Source organism: Sceloporus undulatus, chromosome 4, assembly GCF_019175285.1.
Source record: "Sceloporus undulatus isolate JIND9_A2432 ecotype Alabama chromosome 4, SceUnd_v1.1, whole genome shotgun sequence".
NCBI classification, from domain to species: domain Eukaryota; kingdom Metazoa; phylum Chordata; class Lepidosauria; order Squamata; family Phrynosomatidae; genus Sceloporus; species Sceloporus undulatus.
In genome coordinates this window covers 106748765-106772892 of record NC_056525.1, presented here as the reverse complement: position 1 = coordinate 106772892, position 24128 = coordinate 106748765, and the positions used below count along the sequence as shown (strand labels likewise).

At 40.1% G+C, this 24128-nt stretch overlaps 1 protein-coding gene across 1 annotated transcript in view; it reads right to left on the bottom strand.

Moving 5' to 3' along the window:
* PLPPR5 (phospholipid phosphatase related 5) overlaps positions 1-24128 on the bottom strand; it is a 118497-nt gene that overhangs the window by 56877 nt on the left and 37492 nt on the right. The window contains exons 2-3 of the mRNA XM_042461494.1: positions 6833-6965; positions 4826-5076 (exon numbers count right to left, since the gene is read on the bottom strand). Of these exons, the coding sequence (XP_042317428.1) occupies positions 4826-5076; positions 6833-6965 (384 nt within the window). The remainder of the gene's footprint in view (positions 1-4825; positions 5077-6832; positions 6966-24128) is intronic.

Below are 24128 nucleotides of genomic sequence, written 5' to 3'. Positions count from 1 at the left end.
GTCATTCTCCTAATAGAGCTGTTAGCAGGACTGAAAGGGAGGTGATGCCCTTAGAAAACACTTCAGAAGAAATTTTCAGCACTCAGAGAGGAGAGGGGAAAGGGGGGAAAGTCCCATTGATCTAGCAGAGTCCTATAAGAGCAGTAGCAGATTTAACCTGAAGTCTTTGTTGTGGTGTTAGTTACTGGTTTAAATTGATTTCAGTGGGAAATTGGGCATTCATTTTAGTTTTATTTCCTACTCTAAACCATCAGTGCAGGAAAGCCTTTAAATCCTAATATATATATTTCAAAGGAAGATTGACACAGTAGATAGATAATTGTGGATATAATTACAGATATAGCTCAAGATATACACATGTACATATAGTGACACACACACATATTGTTGAATGAGTAAGCCTGGAATTAGAGTTCCTTTTATCAGCTTCTTATCAGTTGTCTTCCAACTGATGCAGTTGTAAGGCTTTCAACCTACAAACCTAAATGAAGTGTACATCAGAGTCCTAACTGATGATCATATTGCCCTGATTGTATAGAAGAACCACTGATGTCAACTTCAGTGTTGTCATGTCACCTTCTCAAGGCCTTTCCCCCCACTCATGTGGAAGATTTAGATTATGGCTGGGACTCTGCATAAAACCAGGCCAGCAGAAACAAGGCGAAGCTGCATGAAATCAGTTATATGTGGCTTCTCTGTAGCACAGAATAGTCATTAAGGAGGCAGCTGGAGGAAAATTCCCTCTGATGCGATAAAACATGCCCATGCTTAATCTGAGGACAAATGCAACCTGACACCAGATGAATCTCTTACATCTCCCCTTAGAGTGCAATCCACACACACAAACACACCAAAGTAAGTTCCATTAAGGCTGCTGCCACACTGCAGAAATAAAGCAGTTTGACATCATGACTGCCATGACTCAAGTTTATGTAATTCTAGGATTTGTAGTTTGGTGGAGCACTTGAGCTCTCTGATAGGGAAGCATAATTAGCTCACAAAACTACAAATCCCTGAATGCCATAGCATTAAGCCATGACAATTAAAACAATGTCAAACTAAATTAGTTCTGCAGTGTGATGCCAGCCTCAGTTCACTGTGGTTTATTTCCAACAAAACAGGTACAGAATCATAGCCTTAAGGCAGTTATTTTAGCCCATGTGAAGGACTAATGTACAAATAAGGTGAAACAATAAGTTAACAAAGCATGATTCATGGGTTGTTATGATGTCACCTGAACCATAAACTCATCTCATCACAGAAAACATGTGAAGTACAGAGTTGAACAGACCACAAGACAAGTATGACATTTGTCTTTGGATGAATTTACAGATGTAAACTCTTGGGCAGCATAAGAACTTGCGAAAATGTAAGCCACATGCTTAAATCACAGATGCTTGCCCCAAGGCTCCTGAAGCTACCCTAGGGAAAAGGCAATAATTAATACAAAACATTTTTGCATGGCATGGAGAAACCCCCTTAAGCACAGAGAATTGACTGAAATTTCCATAGTGCAAAGGACTACTTTAAGGTCAAAACCCTCTAAACTATTCAAGGTGCATCTTTCTCACTGAGAGTGAGGAAGGAAAGAGGAAAGGAAAGGAAAAGACGAGGGCATTGAAGGTTTTTGACCTTGTATAGCTTGGACAGGCTTTCAAATTCTTTACATGACTGATCTCTACACAGATTGAGGTCAGAAAGACATTAATAAGGAGCTTATACGTTCCCAAGAAATTGGTCACACTCTCTTGGGTGTACATTTATTTATTAGAGCTAGTGATGGATGAATCAAGTTCAAGTTCACCCTAGTTTTCATGTGCCTTCCAGAACTTAAATGTTTCATCCTGTTTCTGCCATCAGTTTGCCATCATAAAACAATCTGCATAACATTCATACACTCACTCACAGCATTTCACAAAACAACACTTCTAATGTATACAAATTTCCCAAATGATTTCCCATTATATAGCCCATTTCTACATACAATTTTGCCTAATTTCGGAGCATACATTTGCCTATTATACACATTTTTGTGTATATTTTTACATTTTTTACAAAGTATCATAGCAGTCTGACAGTTGTGGGTATTGCTCTATAACTGCATTTTGACTTCATGTGTAGGTTTGGGAAAAGCAAATTTGGTAAGTTCTTAAGTGCAAATCAAAAAACTGCCTAATTACTGCTATATGCAACCTTTGCTTCATTAAAGAAGTATTGTGTAGAAATTATATCATATTCACTGACCTGATTAGACTAGAAGACTGCATTCAAACAGCACAAGTCTGATCATATTTTTAGTACGACAGCAGTATCTTACAGAATCAGGGAGTTTCTAGTTTGGTGAGTTAGTCATAAATTTCTAGTGCAGCCCCCTGCAGCATTAGATCTCTCTTTCAAAGAATTCTTAGTATTTTGTGAAATTATGAATTCTAAGATGCCATAAGACAGAACCATGGCAGCTGAAATGGTATTAAACTGTTGTAATTGTATTATGTATGCATCACAGGCCTTCAGGACATATTCTGGGACACACATAGACACAACATTCCACTAACTGAAATGTATTTCTTATAGATATTCAAGTAGAAAAGTTTGCAGTGAAGCATTCAGATCATCCCTGAATGAACTCCCTCTTAGAATGTGCAGTCTGTCAAAGACAGTTGGCCATTCATATCCATGGAATCCTTTCCCACAGATTCAGCCATCCACAGCTTGAAAGTATTCAAAAAATATATAAATTCCCAAACACAAACTTTGATTTTGCCATTTCCTATATGGGACACCATTTTATGATGCTACTGTATATATAATAGGCCTTGAGTATTCACAGATTTTGGAATCCACAGGGGGTCCTGGAACCAACCCCAGCAGATGCAAAGGGCCCAATGTACATAATAATTCTCCTGTTGAATGCTAGCCTCTTGAACCTAAGTTATATATTCAAGTCTCCTGTTCATCTCCAGCATGCAGTCAAAATTTGGAAAAGTAACTTCTTTGGACTACTACTAGATAAGTTTATTTGTATAGTGTATGCCATTACAAAAAGTAATCCACATAAAGCATAAAATATAAACATCAAATATGTTGTTAAAGCAATACATTGCATTACAGAGTTAAAACCATCTTTTAAAAAAACAAACCTTGAGGGCTTAGATGAATCTACATAGATGCAAGGACCAGATACACTAAAACTATATAGCATTGATTTGCAAAGCTGAGGATATTCAAGAACAATAGTGGTTCAAAACTATCCTGTAACCCAACCATCATCTTTACAAAGCTTCCTCCTTATAACTGATGCTTTAAAAGCAAAACAGGCTGCCTCTTCAGAAATGCTTGGGTCAGTCACCCCAAGGAAAAATTTGATCCAATATGAGTCAGTTATTTGGTACGAACCCTAAGTCTTTGAATAAGGCATTTCTTGTATCTCTATAATTTGGGCACTCCAATAAGAAATGAGTTAGATCTTCAATTGAGTGGGAGCCACATGGGCAGACTCTTTCTTCCCAGATGGTCCTTTGATAATACCCTTGCACCACAGCCGTGGTCACTGACTGACAACAAAGGGCTGTGAAGGCATATGTCTGTTTGAAGTTAGTTATATTATTTAGATATTGTGGGTAACTTGTTTGGCATACCAAGGAGCACAACAGAGGTACAATCTAATTGAAAGTCTTGTTTCAGAATGTGGGACTTCATATATTTTACAGCTCTATCATAGTTTAAAGAGCACAGTGAGGTTTGAACTACTATAATTCCCCCATCCAGCATGGCCAACTGATAAAAATGTTCTTCCTCTGAATCGAGTACTGTATGGGGAAGGAGAAGAACTAGAGACCTCCAAAATCCCTTCTAAAGTAGTAGTTAGTAAGGCTAGGCTTGTGCAGGTAGGAGGGAGAGGGGAAGGAACTGTAGCAATTTCTTGATGATCCTGCAGTCCCTTGAAAAGCCTGCACTTAGGAGTCGGGGGAACCCTTGAAACCAACATTTAGGATAGTAAATCTCAACTTCTACAAGTCCTGCCAAATGTCAAAAACAATGAAGCAGTTTCTTGTAGCTTTGAGATCCAGACTGCATGCATCCCAACCTCCAAGATACATTGAGTAGGCCATCTTATGTTTACACCGGATAAAGAAACAATAACTCAACCCCCTGGGATGAAACATACAGAAGGCATGAATCCCTAATGCTTCATACTGAAACTAAACCCTATTTGACATACTCCTGTTTACTTCGACATCTGAGTCCCAGTTTTGGCAACACAAGTATGATCTAGCTTAATCCATACAGGATGCAAGCATTCCCAGTCAAATGAGTGCAGATCAAGGAGGAGAGATCCAGTCTGTACTGAATGGGATTACACTCCCCCAGAAATACAGGTTTGTGGTTTGGCTGTACTTCCAGATTCAACCCTAAGCCTAGAAGTCCAGGTTTTTGCAAGGCAAGAAGGGCTTTTGCACAATTAAAGGAAGTGTGATAACTGTGCCAGTTTTGGAAATGTTTGATCTGGGCCTAGTGACACTGTCTTTTAGATAGATCCTGTTTGGATTACTGTAGTGCATTCAATGTGGAAGTGCCTTTGAAAAGTCCTCAGAAAAGTGCTATCAGTGTTCAGTGTGAATACCACCTATGATTCTAACTGCCTCACCATTCCTAGCCTGGGCAACACAGACTAGAAAAGTCCATTATCAAATTATAAAAACTGCAGAACTGTCATGTGAAACAAATACTGTAGGTCACAGTGTAACCAGTTAAGTAAATTGGAAAGAACATAAAAGACTTATTGCCACAAACATCACTGAACATGTTTATCTGATTTACTTACAGCCAGATATGTTGCTGCATATACACTCAGTGCTGCCTCTTTGGATGGAAATGTTTTTCTGGCTTTCATGATGAGATCTGGGTTTCCAGAGCAGGCCTCTGCGCCAGTGATGAACTGAGTAAACTGCTGACACCCAAGAGCAGTGTAGTTGGGTTTGCAAAGTGCAAGGAAATATGGTGCAAGATTGCCAGTTACAACTTGTCCAGCATTTACAAAGATATCCGTTGCAAAAAGTCCAAATGCGTAAATGCCTAGTAAAAGTGAAAGAAAAAGGGATAGTTAATTTCATACATGAAATATTACACATATGAGCAATGGCAGCTTCTCCATATAAGTTCTATGCTGCCCAAGGAACAAGCAATAATGATACCAGAACAGAATATTGGAATTGTTGGAAGTACTGAATAGTACTAGTGAGGCACATGGTAATAAATGAACAACAGGAAATCCAGCATTGACACATAACTAGAAAGGGAATGGGTATATAAGGGCTGAATTACATTGGAGGAAGTATACATTTTGGTTACCAAATATGTTGGGTTGTGACAGGAGGTTTTTGCACACAGGGGCAGAAAAAGCTGATGGTTTCTAAGTCAGTGGGGTCATGAATCTGATCTGAGTTTTAGTTTGTGATCTTTAATACTGTAATACTGTAAAACTTTAATACTTTAAAACTGTAAGTGTAGCAGTAATTTTTAGATTTAGATTATGTTTTTAAACTTTTGTATGTTTTAAAATTTAACTTTGTAGTGTTCAAATTAGGTTATTTTAATTGTCTTTTAAAAATTGTTGTAATGCATTTTTATATTCTGAGCCACCTTGGGTCCCTTTTTAGGAGAAAGGCAGCATAGAAATAAAACAAACAAACAAACAAATAAATAAATGGGAAAGTGGGGGGGGACAAAATGGGGGTAGTACAGGGTTCTGTGGTGCTAGTGGGGGGTATTTTTGAATGTGAGGGCAAAATTTGCCTGAAAACTAGGAGGGGTTTGGGGGCTTCAGAAGCTGCAGAAGTGATCCAGAGGTTGTACTCTGTGCATCCCTAGCTTACATCCTAAAAACCCCAGGCCCTCAATGATACACTCAACTCTAGACCTCAGAAAAAGCGTGGCAACGCTGGAGGAGTCTCTATAGTGAAATAATAACCCTGATTGCCTGACACATCCACAAAGCTCTTTAGTCAGTTTTTTCGGTCACTTTTAATTTTAATTATTATCCAAGATATATGATGTTAAATCACCACTTAAATGTAGCTGTTAAGAGTGCCAGTCTAAAAATGAGAAGAACCAGACTGAAATTTCCTTTCAGCCAGGAACCTCATGGTGTGAAAATCAGTAGCCTGAAATGTAATATTTAGGATTAATGGACAGAGAAAAGCTGTTCATAAATATTGTGTTGTATTACTGTCTAACTCTGATGCAAAATCAATAAAAATCAGCGTAGTGGCTGTTGTCAGTGAATCCACTGTCACTAATATCAGTGAGTGGTAATCCAAGCTGTTATCCAAGGTCCTGAATTTATTCAGGGAGGAAGGGCAAGAGTTCAGTACTTTGGATGAATCTCTATGTTGATTAGCAGAACTCCCAAAACATTTACTTTCTAATTCTATTTTTGCCTCTTTTATATCTTCTTGAGCCAGCATGGAGTAGTGGTTTGAGTGTTAAACGGCAACTCTGGTTCAATTCTCTGCTAGTCCAAGGAATCCCAATGGGTGACTCTGGATGTGTCCAGGTTGGCCTTAGAGTTGCCATAAATTGGAAATGACATGATTATTGTTATTATAAAGGCATCAGTTCCAGTCTGATCTTGTAAGCTAAGCAGGGTCAGCCTTGGTTAGTACTTGGATGGGAGACAAGCAACAAATATTAAGTTCTGCAGGCTATATTTCAGAGGGAGGAACTGACAAAACTAGGTGACTAGAAAATGCATGTGTGTGTGTTCATGAACACACATGCACACATGCACACAATGCATAAACATTTGAAAGTAAACACACAATATTCTTACCAAGGAATCTGACAGTCCTGCGCACCAGTGGGTTTATATAGCAACAGTCTCCGGTTAATATTGTTTTTTCTTGGTTTTCAAAATCCCGTGTGGCCATCTGTAAGCAAAACACTGCTGTTTCTCCAACAATTATCTTGAAAGGAAAAAATAAAGAAGAAAAAGAAAATGTCAGATTTCAGTAAATACAAGAAAGCCTAATAATAAAGAAACACTTAAGTCCGCTTGTGAGGGAAAGACACCATATGGCTCATTTTAGTTTGTTTGCATAAAGGGGGAATTAAATTTCACAACATTATCCCAGAGAATCCTGAAAACAACTGTCTTGCATTACCCTTGAAAAGTGTATGCATACAGGCTATATTAGAGTTACCAGATTTCAGAGCCTGAATCCTCTTCTTCAGTTCTTAAAACAAAGAGGAGAAATCTCAGGGCAAGAGTGTCATCTTTAAGACTAGGTACTTTTAATTTGAAGGGCATGCTCTGTGCAACATTTTTGCCTGCAGTCATTTAGTTTTATTCAAATTATAAATACATCATGGCTATAAAGCCTGCATGTGCAATTTGAAAGCAGCAGATCCCATCTTATATTGGAAGATAAAGCAGGGTCAGGCCTGGTTAGTACTTGGATGCAGGACCACCAGGAGCTGTAGGCTATATTTCAGAGGAAGGCAATGACAAACCATCTCCTTGCTTAAGAATATCCTCTGAAATACATGTGGTCACTCTAAATGAACAAGTGACTTGAAGGCTAACATACGCACATGGAAGGGGTAAGTCATCATGGAATTATGGGCTTCATGGAATTATAGGAAGAAAGTTTTTACAAGATTAGAGGTAACCTCTATCATTCTTAGTCACCTTGACTATTACTGTATGGTCAGAGACAGATATGAGATAACAGCCAAATGAGAAGCAAAGCCTTCTACTTCACTTGCTGAATGTCCAAAGTTCCTCTCTGACTAAACAATGTAGTAGAGGTATCTGCTGTTTTTATATATGCATTCACAAGTCCAGAGGCTTACTCATATATTCCACTCTGCCATGGGAACATCCTATGGAATCTTGGGGTTTGTAATCTGGTGAAACACTAGATCTCTCTGGTTACAAATTCTAAATGTCCCTCTCTAAACTGCCAGTCCCAGGATTCCATGTACTGTGAATGGCCCCCTAATCCAGGAAAGTGAGGACATTAGCAAAATCTAAAGCTCAGTTTTGTTGTTGGTTGGCCTGTGTTCATTCACTTTGTGACCCTATGAGTCTATCTATTTTACAGAATTATAGCAGTTTGATGCCAGTTTAATTGTTATGGCTCCACCTTGTGAAATCCCGGGATATATAGTTTGGTTAGGTATGTAATTTTGTCCCAGGAGAGTTGTAGTCCCCTCTCCCAAATGACATCACTACAACAACTCTCCAGCAGAAAGTTCTAAATCCCAGGATTCTGTAGCATGGAGACATGTCAGTTAAAAGGGTATCAGAGTCTGATAACCATATAACTAAGATACACTTTGTAGACAGACATTCTACCACGTTTTGTTTGATAATATACAGCCCGGATGAAAAACACTGGCTAAAATTCTAGATCAGCTACTTAGTTAAATATTCTTGCAGTGCCTACTGCCCAATGAAGCAAGAGCTGGAGGGGCCAGATCAGGAGCAACAGCAGCTACAGTCCAGTAAGGCAAGACTGAAGGATTGTTATGATCTTTACATATTCTCTATACTATAGGCATAATTATTAGTACATACGTATCATGAATATGACTCAGTTACAGATGGGTTTACTCTAGGTTATGCATTAGTAACTGCAATTGTGAATTCCAGCCTCCCTCACCCTTTTTGTTTTAAAAAAAGAACCCTCTTACCCCTTAGTACATTTTGAGAATTTTGGTACTTGTAGAAAGTTTACAACACCTGGTCATAAAGACATAATGCAGCATACAACTTGATACACTGAAAGCATGCAGCAGTAAAACTCAACAACTGATATGGATAAGCTATTAAAAGGAACCAAATACACACTGCAGTAGATTACTAAAAAAAATTGAAAGCTAAAAAAAACACCCAACAGCTTGAAAAGACTTATAATGGAAATGATTCTTGGAGGGAAAATGACACTTCATAGGATATCACATATTTATAGGATACTGCAAGCAAATTGTGTTAACATACAGCATTTTGATTCAAAGAGACATTTCTGAGTGCATACACTTTACACCCTCATTCTACCATTTGAAATATTTGTAGATACACTTTTAAGGTTTATGAGAGCCAGAATGACGTACTGGTTTGGGTGATGGGAATCAGGGCTTGATTCTCCACTTGGGCATGGAAACTCACTGGGTGATCTTGGTCAAGTCACACACTCAGCCTTAGAAGAAAGCAAAGGCAACCCCACTCTGAACATGTCTTGCCAAGGAAACCCTGTGATCGGTTTGTCTGAGGGCCATTAGGAACCAGAAGTGTCTTGAAGAGGCACAACAACACTTTAAAGATTTTAGCTATTCATTCCTTACACTCCATTCTTAAATATACAGCACACAGTCCAGGAGGTTCAGATGGGCTGTCAAAATGGTCAGATGGGTCACATACCTGTGAATAATTAACCCAGCCATATGAATGGCTGAGAAATGATCAAATTTATATTTTCTATGAACAGATAACTTTCATGCTGCCAAAAGAGCCATATGATCAGCCTTTCCTATATGCCTGAGAATCATTAACTGGCTTCATCCACACTGCAGAAATAATCCAGATTGACACCACTTTAACTGTGCTGGCTCAGTACTATGGAATTGTGGGAATTGTAGTTCTTTGCAACATTTAGCCTTCTCTGTCAGAGAGCTCTGGTGCTACAACTAAATATAGTTCCCGGAATTCCACAGCATTGAGCCAAGGAGGTTTTTGTGGTGTCAACCTGGATTATTTCTACAGTATGGACGCAGCCACTAATAAACAGCTCCAACACAATTGGTAAGAGAGCACATGAAGGACACCTTCGTGTCAAGTAAAAGACCAGTTTGAGTGTTGGGAAATATAATATCCTCATAACAGAAGGGGAGATAAAGTATCTGGATCCCACTGAAACCAATCATAACAAAAGATACATGGATTACACAGTGCTATATACTGTTTGGAAGAAAACCACAGACATAAAGGCATTTCTGATTTGTGAGCCTTTAAGACCAGGGTTTTTAAAGCTTTGCTATTTTCAAGTAAGTTAAAAAGAGGGATCAAAAAAGAGACCAAAGGTGTGGGGGGGGGTGCATAATTTCTTGATTGTAGTTGTTTCCACACAAAATTATAGAAACTCTGAAGCAAAAGATCTTTGAAGTCTGAACAGAACAAACACATTTACCACTGTACAATGTAAACACATACAATACAGTGATAAAAACTTATTTTGTCACCTGCCTGTCATGCTTGGAGCTCCAACTTCTCCTCCTGCATTCTTTTTATGAAAATATGAATCAAAGCAAAGGACATGAGTAAAACTGCAAGTGAGTCAGAATGGTAAAAAGAGTTTTTGTATATGCATCCCTACAGTTTTCATTAAAAAAAAAAATAACTGTAAGTATGCCCAGGGATCTCTCCCCCCCCCCCCCCATGAGATGTGGAAGATTTCACACAAGGAAAAGTGACAGAAGCATAGCTGTGCAAAGATTTTCAGACAATGTCACCTGACATTGCAATAATCGCGTCATTATCCCATGAATAAATTCTAGCGCTGCTATGCTCCCATCACTTTTTGCTGTGTGAAAATCTCCTAAGTGTGTGAATGAAGTTATAGCGTTATGCTACAATTTCCTTCAGACAGTTAATTTCAAAGCTGCTACAAGATCCCTTTGCATACTGATATTCCAGGCAAGCACGGCTATGGTTCGAAACACACTGCAGAAATAATCCGATTTGAGACCGCTTTAACTATCCTGGCTCAACACTGGGAAATTCTGGGAACTGCAGTTTTGTGAGATATTTAGCCTTCTCTGTCAGAGAGCTCTGGTGCCACAACAAACAACAATTCCCAGAATTCCCAAGCACTGAGACAAGGCAGTTAAATCAGTCTCAAAGTTGATTTTTTTCTGCAGTGTGTTTTAGATCTATCAGTGTACTTTATTTAAGTGTAGTCATTAATTGAAACCTTAAGTGATGTCTTGTCAGGATATTTTTACTCTCCAATCTACTCCCCCAAAACTGTGGAGAACAACACTGGTAATTTATGTGCTACACAATATAGACAAAGCAGAGGGAGAAACGAATGAAATGAAGGGTATTCGTTCTGTAGCTGATGTCACACATACATCCCCTTTAAGGTGTCATCTGGCAGAGCCTGCCCCCCTGCTCCCTAGTGATGCCCCTGGGATAAGATAGTGTATAACATTCCAGATATTAGTGGGTTGCAGTTTCCATTATTCTTCACCATTAACAATGACTGGGGCTGTGGCCCAACAATGCCAACATCATCTGAAGGACAAGGCATCCCCAATCCCTGATCTTGGGGTTATCAGATCTTTAAAGTGTATATGGAAACAAATCTGGCAACCAGTCCATCTCTTTCAGCACAAGTAAGATCTGTTCTCTGCACCCTGTACTAGTTTCCAGCCTTGCAAAAAGCCTAGTCTAAAGTACATGGTAGTAATCTACTTGGGAAGTTTTCAAGCAATGTTGAAAGCAAAGTTAAAAAAAAAAAAAGGAGAGGGGAATCCGGTTCAGTTAAAAGAAGTTGACCCATCTTAACTGCCCCTCAAGATGCACCCTTATGTAAAAAGTAGCATTGTTGGAGGTGGGGGGAAACTGCCAAGTTGTAGGGAATTCAGATTTTATTGCAAGTGCACAGCAACTCAAAGGATTATGCAATTCTAGTGCAAAACAAAACACATATATTACTAATTCATGATAACAAATCTAAAAGCCTTGGGAATTAGTCAAGATGCTTTCAAGCTTACATTCAGAAATAGTTCCTGTCTTGAAAACCATCCGATGCCTATGACACATTTTACATAAAACCACCGTAAGTGAAGTGTTGGATCAGATCAAGGTCAATCTTAACCAGTGTTCCAATTCAATAGCAAAGGGGAAAAATGTTCGATCTATATCGTTCATATTTCTGACCTCATGCTTGTTTTGTTTTTGCCCTATCTTGCCTGAAACAACAGTCTTAAATAGTGAAAGGCTAAACATAAATTGAGCTATTGAATCAATGGAAATTACATAAGAGTTGACTCACCAAGTTCACACTGACTTAGCAGGTCGACTCTAGTTGGGACTAACAACAGTATATAGGCCCATGGGTCCTGTTTCTGCATTAAGCCTTACAACCCAGTCTTTGAGTTGCCCCAAGGCTGATGGCTTGCAACTTCTAATAGTTTCTTACATTACAGAAAAGATGCCAGTGGTTCCTGAATTGATTCACTAGTGGTTTCTGAAAGGACTTCTTTAGCAATGGGCCCTCATTCTATCCAGAAGGAGCAATCATGGATACTATGAACACTTCTCACAATTGGTCATTCAAAACTCTTCACGCTATTTCTGAATACAAAATTGAGGGGCCATTTAACCAAATTCCTCCGAGGTGGAGAAATTTATAAATGAGAGAAGAGTTCCTTGAGAGTAGGCCTCATAATTCATCATGACTTTAGCACACACTGTGTTTCTTCCCTAACCCTCACCCCCCAAGAGTTCCTCCATACACACACACAAACCTTAGAAGTGTCAACAACAAAAAGCAGTGTCTGTGCCAGCCACTCTATGGCTTTTATTTGCACTGGAGATGCACTGCTTTAACTCTTAAGGCTCCATGCTATGGAATTCTGGGATCTGTAGTTTGATGAGACTCCAAAGCTCTCTGACAGAGAATGCTAAATATCTCACAGAATTATAAATCCTAGAATCCCACAACACTGAGGAATGACAATTAAAGCAATATCAAGCTGCATTATTTCTATAGTACAGATTAAATCTTTGTCATCATCAGCATTGCCCCGATCTTGTTCTCTTCTAAGGTAGGGCAAAGTGGCAACTCCCACAAAACAGTGGTAGGAAATACTCTGAGGAAAGTCTACAAAATGGCCACTTCCATATTATGGAGGAGAAAAAGAAAATCTCAGAAACATCAGGGATGGGGGTGATGCCTTTTCAGAAAATTTCAGCTGAGCTCCATCTAAATTCCCTGAAATATAAACCAAATGTCAAAAACATCAAAAGTATATAATCAGTGTGGTTTTAACACATATCGTATATGCTTGTGTATGAGTCAACTTCATGTATAAGTTGAGGGCAGGTTTTGGGGCACAATCATGGATTTTGATATGAGCCGGGGATAAGTCGAGGGTCAAACTCAGGGGCATGTAACAAAAGCTCTAAACAGAGGTGGGACACCACTTCACTCCCTCCTTCTCCCTCTCTGGACCTCTCCCAAGGGTCACAGCCTGGGCATGCAAAATGGGGACACAGACCCCCAATTTCCCTCCCTTCCCCAAATCTTTCCCCAAGGCTGATGGCTTGCAAAAAGAGAGTCATCCTAACACACCCTCTTTCTGCAGCACAACCACAGAAGTTGAACCAGGAAAAACTGGGGGGGGGGGGGAGTGGCAGCAGCAATGTGGAGACTTGTGACAGGCCACATAGGAGGCCTATACAATGACCACATAAGAACCCACAGATTGCCTAGAAATATCCTATAGTCAAGCCAGTCCTTCAGACCACAGCTTTTTCATTGCAGAACTTGGGGGATAGAATAGAAACTACAATTCTCAAAATTTCCCAGCAGTGTAGCTTGCCATATTAGTCGGGAAATTTGAGGGGTGGGTGGGTTGCAGTCTAAAAAAATTAAAAAGTAGAGTGGAGTCCCCACACTGTGATTTAGTATGATGTGTGGAAATGCTGCCTTGTCTCTCCCTTGAAAAGCCAAAGTCATACACTAAAGATAGACAACCATGGCAGCTGCTAGGGGGTCAATTTATTTGTTCCTGGGACCCCCTGGGAGCAGCAGAGACTGCCAAAAAAAGTAACACAAGCATTCAGTAAATGGCAAAAGCCAACTTCTTGTTTTGAAAATGAGTATTTTTCAGAGTTAAACAATGCAGGGTACCCCTGCAACCTATTTAAAAGATTAAGTGGTGCTCTTGGATGCTTCAAGAGAAACAACCCATGCTGTTTTTAAACAGAAAAAGGGCAGTTCAAAGATTCCAGAGGGGCCAAGGACTGCAAACCCATCCTTGGAGAGCTACATCTTTGCCTATCTCTATCTTACATCCTTGGAGAATCAACTGCTTCTTTCTTTTTCTAGTCAACACTTTCTTTATTTCTGTCTTCTTCCTGATTTTATTTTAACCAGTGCATCTGATGGCTCCTTCTTCTCTCCTATGTCTGCTAAATTTACTGAAAACCCTTAATCAAAAGTGAAGTCGAAGGCTTTCATGGCCGGCATCCATAGTTTTTTGTGGGTTTTTCGGACTATGTGTCCATGTTCTAGAAGATTTTCTTCCTGACATTTTGCCAGCATCTGTGGCTGGCATCTTCAGAGAAACCTCTCTGAAGATGCCAGCCACAGATGCTGGTCAGGAAGAAAATCTTCTAGAACATGGCCACATAGCCCAAAAACCCCACAAAAAACTTCATCAAAAGTTTTTCATAAGCCTAACCAAGAACAGAATGGTTGTGAGTCTATATATTATATTGGTGTAGCATAGATTTGGACACATGTAACTAAGTGGTGGTTGTGTTACTCTGTCCTTCTTCTGAATACCAATGTTGCATGACTGATTATATATCTGCTAATGTGCTTGCTTATTCCCCATCATGCATTATTGAGGAATGTACAATGGTTCTCTCCACCTACCCAGTGAATCAAGTGCTACATGGAAGGCACAGACAAACAATTATGCAGTATCAAGAATGAACAACTTCATGCACAATGGTTACATTTGGGAACTCTCCTTATGAAAGGAATATGGTTCTAGTTGTCTGGACAAAAAAACTTACAACCACAATGTATAAAGGCACTGTGCAATCCTGCCATTGTCTACCACATTCCCTCCTTCTTACACAACACAATTGTTGACATTCTCAGGGAATGGATGAGACAGGACCTCCGTTTGTCCTTCTTTATGTAGAATGCTTCCCACTTGTTATCTGCCTCACAGTGCCGTCTCAAAGACCTACAATGTCCTAGTTTTTTTAAAAAATGGATGCGACCATGGTTATCTAAAACTCCTCTGATTTTAGTGACAAATGGCAGATTTTGCTAAGAAGGGCCACAATTTCACACTTGAATATTCCAAGAATTCTTACATATATAAAACCAATCCAGTAATTTGTTAATTTTAAATCTTTCAATAAGGCTCAGAACTTCACATTTTGTCACCTCAGTTCTTCAAATTACATCTTCGTGTGGACATCTTAGGCTAACACCTTGAGCAGACTGATGGAAAAATTATTTTATCTCTGCAGTATCTATACTCTCCTACAAATGACCCTCATCCATCTCTGTTGTCTAATAGTCTAGACACCTCCCATGGCTGATTCTCTGAGGCAAGTAAAACATTTGATTTAATGTTTTCCACAATGTTCCCTAGATCCCCCCCCCCTTTTTTTTTTTTGTTCTATTATGGCAAGGGTTGATGCTCTTCTCAATTTTACTGACCAGCAAGAGTTAGTTAGTACTACTTAAAATAGCCTTTCTGCTTTTTTTAGCTTCCTTTGCTTTGCTTGTTAACCATGTTGACATCCTCTTGGATCCCCCCCCCCCTAACTTTTAAACTGTGGTGTGGCATTCTGGCTATGACTCTCTTATTGTGACTTTGACTAACCATACATCTTACAGATCACTGGACCCTCCTGATTCTCCCTTTAAGTTATCATTTAACCAATTTTTAATTTTTGTGCAGATTTCTTGCCTTCTCCTTGATCTTTTTGAACAGTTACTACTTCTTCAGGACCTTTCTGATCAAGTTCCATCAAATTACTTTTCTAAGAATTTGAAACATGTATTCAATCATTCTTAAAGCATGAGTAACCCTAAACCAGATGCTCCCTGTCTTCTTTCAGTTTTGGCTCTAGAAAATATGAGTTAAAGCCTTCCAAAGTTGTGGGCAGTAAATTGCTACTCTCAGCTGAGGGCAAGAATTTTTGTAAAAGAAACTGAATGATACAGAACATCACATACCAAATGATTCATCTTCATTGTAGAAATGATGCAGTTTGACACCATTTTATTTGCCATGACTCCATCATACAGAGTGCTGGTATTTGCAGTTTTGTAAGGCACCAACACACTTGGGCAGAGAAGGCTAAAGACCTTGTAAAACTACAAATCTCAGGATTCCATAGGATGGTGCTCCAGCGCTTAAAATGGTGTCAAACTATAGTTTAGATTCATCCTTTGGTATGTGATGCTCCCCTACATGTTTTCTAGAACTCTGAAGAACACACAAATAGTCAGCCCTCCACATTTATGGATTCTGCACCCATGGGTTCAACTACCCACAGCTTGAAAATATCCACACAAAATAAGCTCCAAAAAGCAAACCATTTTACTATGCCACTCTATTTAATGGGCATCCACAGATTTTGGCATCCATGATTGTGGGTCCTGGAACCAAACTCCAGTGAATACCAACACTGTACACACACACAAACACAGCACCTGTGGGCTGTAAGCTTCCATGTGTGTGGGACAGTGAATCTGTTCCTGGTTTTAGTTCAGTTTTTACAAATGCCAAGCACTATGCCCAACAAGAGATCAGGATCTTGGATAACACCTTCACAATTCAGATAAAAAAACTGAGCAGGTCCACTGTCCAACTGACAAAGTAGCCCCATCTGCCACTGCTCTTAGCCTGTTGGCTCCTAGCTCCATTAAATACCCAAAAGGGATAACCCACAGAAGCTTTGAAGGCAGCATAAATACCAAGTAGGTGGGAGCATGTTGAAGACTTGCCCTGGGCTGACCAAAAGTGGCTTGGGAGAAGACGGTGTATCCTTAGCAACTGTCACCACCTCAGCGAAATCCACTTCATATGCTGACAGCTTATTGATCGAAAGAAAAAACTCACCAGCACAAGCCATGGCACTCGGAGTTTTTGTAAATGAGCCCTACCGTTTTCAGCAAACTGAAATTGGCTTGTGAGGCGAGAGCTCTTGACAGGAAGAGCAGTAACAAAACTATCAGCAGCAATTTCTAGTTCATTATGCTTAGCCTTCCCTTGAGGCCATTTTTGTTGTGTTTTCTTGTTCTCATTGCTCCTTCTTTGTTTGAATAGATACAGAATGCCCTGCTTAATTCCCTCATAAGCAGTTTTCCCCCCATTGAGAAAAATAACAAGCCATTTTGAGAGGGAAAAGAAGACAATTTCCTCGCCTGTGAATGCAACTAGATAGGCTGCTGATGAGAATAAATAATGGGATTAGCTCTAGAATACGACATACAGAAATCAATAGATGCCTCACATAAATTAAACACTGCTTCTGTTATTATGTTTTTAAATAATTGCAGTTTCTTTATTTTACTAAATTTTTATAGTTTAATTTATTCAAATCTGGTGCACTGGACTATGTTTCTTTACACCCTGACAGTTTAAAATTTTACATGTTGGTTCATAATCCCACCCACCCCTATTTCTGGTACACATTGTGAGTTGCTTTAGGAGTGTTCACATCTTACATTCAATACAAATATAATATGTGTACACATGTAGATTGATTTTGATCTGTACACAGGTAGTATTTTTCAGGCACAACATTCAGCACACATACACTTTCATACAGGTGGTTCTGAGTTTTCACTGATCTGTCATCTGGATTTAAGAAAGTTCTTGTACTTGGGGGGCTGTCTATACCAGCGAAAAGAAATGCTTTCATCCTCTTTTGAACCCTATCTATTTAAACAACACACATGGCCCAAACAGGGGGGGAAACAGAGTGAAGCCACTTTCTGGGGCTAAACGCTGGAGCAAAATAATCTCCTGTTTGTTTTGAATCAAGATGGAAAGTCCAAACTATCACACCAACATGCAAGCTGCAGCTGGTGTGAAGATAGAAAAGGAGCCAGTAAACAACTGCCACCATTGCTGCCCATAGCTTTTTTAAATATCCCGAACCCGTAAATTGATTTGCACATGTGCATGAGTGGTCAACTGCCCCGTTCACCCATCACACATCTCATGTAGCAAAATGATGACAAACATGGCAGGTCACCAACAATACAATGGACTTAATAAAAGCATTAACATACTAGCTGGTCCAACAAGGGGGCATAGGACATGGGAGAAAAGGGGGCATATTTGGGGAGTCTCCATTATTGTGTTGTATCAATGTGTCACTGGGCACAGTGATGTGCCATACAGGCAGCCGATTGCTTGTGTAACTGAATGACTAGTTGCACAGCCAGTTGCACAGGAAGTCATATGAACTGGCAGGTTACTGGGAAGAGGGAGGTGATTAATGGCCACCAGTGGTGCATCCATGCACATGTGTTTAGAGGAGAAGAGTAAAAAAATAATGGTGCAGCTCAGCTTGTACCCATGAATGTCCCATTTGGGGCAATCCATCCCCACAGAAGAAGTGGGGTGGTGCAGATTGCCTATGGGTGTTTGGCTCATTGTGGCAGCCAGCTGTGCAATCAATGGGTTCTCCCTGTGAATAGGGAAACCATGCAGGTAAAACAGCATTTTCCTTCCATCTGCTCTGCACCTGGATACTAATCAGGTATGTTCCTGGCCACTAGGAGCCAGTGTGGTGTAGTGGTTTGAGTGCTGGACTAAGACTGTGGGAGACTGGGGTTCAAATCTTGGCTCAGCCATGAAAATTCACTGGGTCACCATGGACAAATAACACTCTCCCAGCCTTTGAGTAAGTAAACAGCAAAACTCCTTTGAAGAAATCTTGCCAAGAAAACGCTATTGATAGAGTTGTCGTAATATGGAGTCGACATGAAGGCACATAACAACAACCTGGATGTCATTCAAGAGTATACTGAGATTCTCACATTCAAACAGGTGTGTGTGCAGTACAGACACATGAACATGTGAACACCACTTTTTGCAACATAAAAACCAGGAAATGAATAAAGGGCTGTATCCTTTATTGATCTCCTAATAAAAGAAAGGAACACAACAGTGAGATCAATCCTTCTTCCTGCCTGCAGACTCCTTCTTCCTATATGTGCTGGAGATGGGGATCAGGAGCAGCGAGGATTTCTGCTGTCTGAGCAGAAGTTTTCCAAGGGATAGATGAATTCCACAACAGATTTCTGTACATCAATTCTAGCAAAATTGATGCGCTTTCCCCAACTCATTAAGATTTGGATAAAGGGTTGTTTTTATTTATCAAATGGCCTCTAATGTGTATTAACACATATAATACAGGTACACTTTATAAGATCTGAATATGACTTGCAGATCAGCTAAATCTTCTGTAATAACACTATCATCACTAATAAAATAGCCTGATCTCCCCTTTATGGGTAGCTGTTAGGAGGCAGATAGTAAAAGTTGGTCCTATTATAAACCATTTAGCCTTCCTCATGATAATTTTGTGGTGGTTACTTAATCTCTACTCCAATCTGCTTTCACAGACTTGGTGCAGTAATAGCTGCAGTATACATTTTCAATAGCTTACCTCTGTTGTTTCAAATGAACACTGGGTGTGGAGAAAGAAACACACATCCTCCAGCTGTCCCAATTTGGTAGGGACAATTCCAGTTAATTCTCTGTTCTCCCACTTGTTCAGCTGCTTTTAAAATGCCCCAGTTTCTCTCTCCTCCTCCCACTTTCACCCTTTGGCCTCAGCTTACTTTGATTTCTGTAAACTAAGTTCAAAGTCTTGGTTTTCATTTGTGGCACATTGGAGGGTATGGAAAGCCAAATTTTAAATTTCCATCTATGAAATACAGACTAATACTATTAAAACTGAGATGATGAGACACATCATGCTTGTATTTGGAGAATGCTTGAAATCTCGACTGCCTCTGAATTTGGTGGTGCAGAGCTGTGCTGCCTAACCAGCCCTATTTAATGCTAAAACAAGGCCCATAAAGAGCCTACATCTTCTTTTAAAATCTCTCCTGGAGGTCTCAGAAGCATTACTGTGTATTGAAGCATTGGTATGTCATAAATCAAGATCTGTGCTTCTACTGGGTCTTTTAGCATTTTCTTCCTGCTGCACTCGAGGCCCTTTTACACTACACATTTATAGTGCTATGATTCCATTCTACCTGCCACAGAAACATGTTCTGGAATCCTGGGATTTGTATTTTGTTAAAGCACTAAGAGTTCTCTGGTTGAGAATTCTAAACACTCCTCCCCAACCTTCCAGTCCCAGGATTCCACAGGACAGTAGCATCACTGATGGGGAATGTGGGGTGCGGAACACACTAGCTGAAACCCCAGAAGAGGGGTGAGGCCCAGACTGCCTGCACTATCCCTGACTCTCTGCCCATGCGCACCTCCCAGTTCCTCACCCACACATGCCTCTCAGTGACCATTTGAGTGTTTCTCTCTATGCACATGCACCTCCCTATCTGCTCCTTTACCACCCATGTACGTGCTGCTCCTTTACCACCCATGTGTGCTGCTCCTTACTCCTGCGTGAGGTGGAACTCATCTCTGGAAGTCCTGTCTCCCACACCGGATGACACCCAGTGTGGGAATGTTATTGCCACAGGATGGAACCATGACAGTTAAAATGGAATGATACTTCTATAGTTGTGTTGTATGAAAGGGCCCCAAAAAAAAAACATTTCCAGAAAAAAACATTTCCGGTAGCCTCCATAGCCACAATATCAGCAATGTATGAGGGCTCTGGAGACCAAAGTTAACCTCTGGAAATATCAGAATTGGCCACTTCTGTTTTAAGAGGCACACAGATTAAGGTTATTTCATCTTGCCACTTTTCTTTCTATCTTAAAGAACCACTGAAGCAGAAAAAACACCATTACACTCATATTTGGCTTTATGTGTTGTGTCCAATGACAGGCAACACAGAATTATGTACTTCTGTGGATGGAGTTTATGAATCTCACCTCTCTACTCATATTACACACAGGAATCCATGTAGCCATCAACTGGAACAGAATAATGTCCTATCCTGACATGTGTGCATGGCTCCCTCCCTGTTTTTTGTTTGTTTGTTTCATGCACACAAACACCTGGTTGTTCCAACTGCTTTTCATTAAATGTGAGCCCACCTTTTACATTGTGATTTTTGTTATTCCTGTTTTAAATATTTTATTTTGATCTAGTTAACTGTCATTTATATTTTACTGTTGTAACTTTTTAATCTGGGAACTTTGGGGAAGGTTTTTGCCTCCAAAGGCAATAGAAAAAAATATTTAAATAATTAAAACAGTTTCTGCCCATTTTTTCATATACCTCTGTCTGCTGTGCAAATAGGCAGCACTAAAATACATTAAGTTCTTCAAACCACACAGGCGTGAGTATACAGTCTGAGCTCTTGCATCTCCAGTATTTTCCGAGGACACTAAGGCTCCATGTTCCTTACCCAAATCTATGAATTGAAAGCCACGTTGTAGATTTCCATGAGTTGCAGTGCTAATTCTAAAAACTCTTTATTAACTACAGGTGAATAACCAATCATCTGAAAATTTTCTCTGAAGATGCCAGCCACAGATGCTGGCGAAATGTCAGGAAGAAACTCTTCTAGAACATGGCCACATAGCCCAAAAAACTCACAAAAAACTATGGATGCTGGCCATGAAAGCCTTCAACTTCACAAATCTGAAAGTTGCATTAGAGTTATGCAATACACTCTTTGAGAAGCCAACAGTTCACCTAACAACCAAAGTCCTATGCAAGTGTTTGGCTGAAATAAACACTTCCTATGCAAGTATATGCTTGGGATGAAAGTAGGGAGAGATGGATGTGCATGCAAGCCCCACTCTGCAACATCCTTCATAGTTCATGGATGCTTGTGAATTTCTCTGTGTGAATTCTATGGCCCTCAGAGCATCACCTGGCTTTTATCTGGAAAGGCACCTGGAAAGCTTCAAATGTACTTTGTTCACTGCTGACCTTCATGTCTCTTCCCTCCTCTCCTACTAGAGGAAGCTACATTTATCATAGAGCTGGAACAGACTGCTGCAAAAGGGTGGATTGGGGCCACCCAGAGCTGATTGCTCCTGAGTCACAGCAAACACATGCCACAGCCCCAATCTGCCCTAACACCAGCCCAAATAGGAGCGGAAAAGAGCCATTTCTATTTGGGCCAGTAAAAAGCCACCTTAGGCCGCCTGTTGCAACCCCAGGGTGGCTTCAAGCCACTCTGGGGGCAGGGACGTAGCCGGGGGGGGGGGTTCTTGGGGTCTGGACCCCCCCTTCCATCAGAAAAATGAATGGAGTGTGCTGCTGCGCCACCGCACCCAAGCCCCATTATAATGGTGGCATTTAGCCTGGACCCCCCCCCTTCCTAAAATGCTAGCTATGTCCCTGCTGGGGGCATGCAACATGTAAACGCCACTCCCCCAAGCCGCCAGGAAGCTGGCTTTTCAGGCTGGTCTGTTCCAGCCCACAGTCTCTCCATTTAAAACTTGTTTTGAGACTACTACTAGATTTCCTCTGTCATTTCTGGAAAGGGGCTTGTGTGCTGTCCTGCGGACTGTTCTGGGTGAGTAAAACTATTTTCTAGACTGCCCAAAACAGTAGCAGCTATTGACTCTCATGCCAGTGAGATGATAAATCTGAAATGAGTTTTAGTGTGAACTTTAAAGGAGAGAACCATGGTGCTGATCCCTATCCTCGAAATAGGTTTAGCACTTCTTGAAAGTTCAGACAATAACTGCACCACTGACATGAAGTCAATAGTCACTACTACATTCAACATACAATTTCCCTGGAATTATGGACCAGTGCTTCCAGTAGTACCATGGGTCCTTGGTATCCACTGGGGTTTGGTTGCAGGACACCCACCCCTGCATGGATACCAAAATCCGTAGAAGCCCAAGTCCCATTATACACAATGGGGTGGTAAAATGGTGTCCCTTATATAAAATGGTAAGGTCAAACTTTTCTTTTGGGGTTTTTTTTTGGAGGGGAGATATATTTTCAAGGCATGGGTAGTTGAATCTGTAGATGCAGAATCTATGGATATCAAGGGCCAAGTGTATTCTCCAAAAAAAATCTATTAACATTCCCACACCAACAGGGGAACCACAGTGACATCGGAACCACCAGCAACTAACATCCCAAATGTAGGGCTGAAGATACCTGGCTGTTTTAGATTCTTGGGGAATTAAAGGCAACATGTTAATAATTAAGAAATGATTCCCATTATTTGTTCCCACATTGTTGAAAATGCAGTCACTCCCCTTAAGCATTTCATTTCTACCATGAATACAAGAGGTGTCTTTTTGCAAGCCATTCTCTCTCATGATCATCTCTGCCCCCTACCCATCCACCTACCCCCTACACTACAATAAAGAGATTACAGGATGGTTAAAAAGAGTTTAACTAGATAGTGCACATGAAGTGCAAAGTACATGAAAGTACTTTGCAAGTGCAGAGTTACTTTTTCTAATGAAAAGGGGATGATTGAAAAGCAAGAGTGGGGGATCAGCATTTGTGGGTTGAATCTGAATGAGTATTTAAAAAAAAAACCTTTTAAACAATTTCCGAAAGGGAGCTGAACAGTTCAATGAAGATTCAGCTTGTTCAATAGCAACAGAATGTTGGAAAAGAAAAGCAGAAATACCTGAAGAGAATGGTGGAAGGGCCTGTTAGGACTGAAAATACACTGCAGCATTTTGTGACAGGTCTAATGAGTGTAATGTAAGAGTCTGGACACAAGACATCTATTCTGTCACTTCCAATCACTGCCTTTGGTCATAGAGCCCCAGTGCTTCCATTATGCCAAGCTAATATTGCTGTGCCTTCTACTCTAGCATTGTAAAGTAAGATGCAGGGTGAATCATACTAAAAATATTTCTGCTGTTTTTATTTTTTTTTATTTTGTACAATAGGCCAGCAAACTGTATTATCCTTCAAGTTTATAAAAATATTTTTTTTTTGTCCTGCTATACCAATTTCTCATATATACTTTTGAAATTATTAACCCCTAGTCCACTGTTACCTTGTTCCAATCTGATGGAACATATATGATCATGTATAAACTTAAAAATACTGACAAGTGAGAAAACTGTATAGAGAATTAAAATATTATTATAAACTGATTTATTTTAAACAGGCTCTGCACATGTCATCCCAGAAACAAACAAACACTGGACTTTCATTGTGATTGCTGTATATGAGATGCTGCTGGTAGTTGCCACCAACTGTTTTTCATA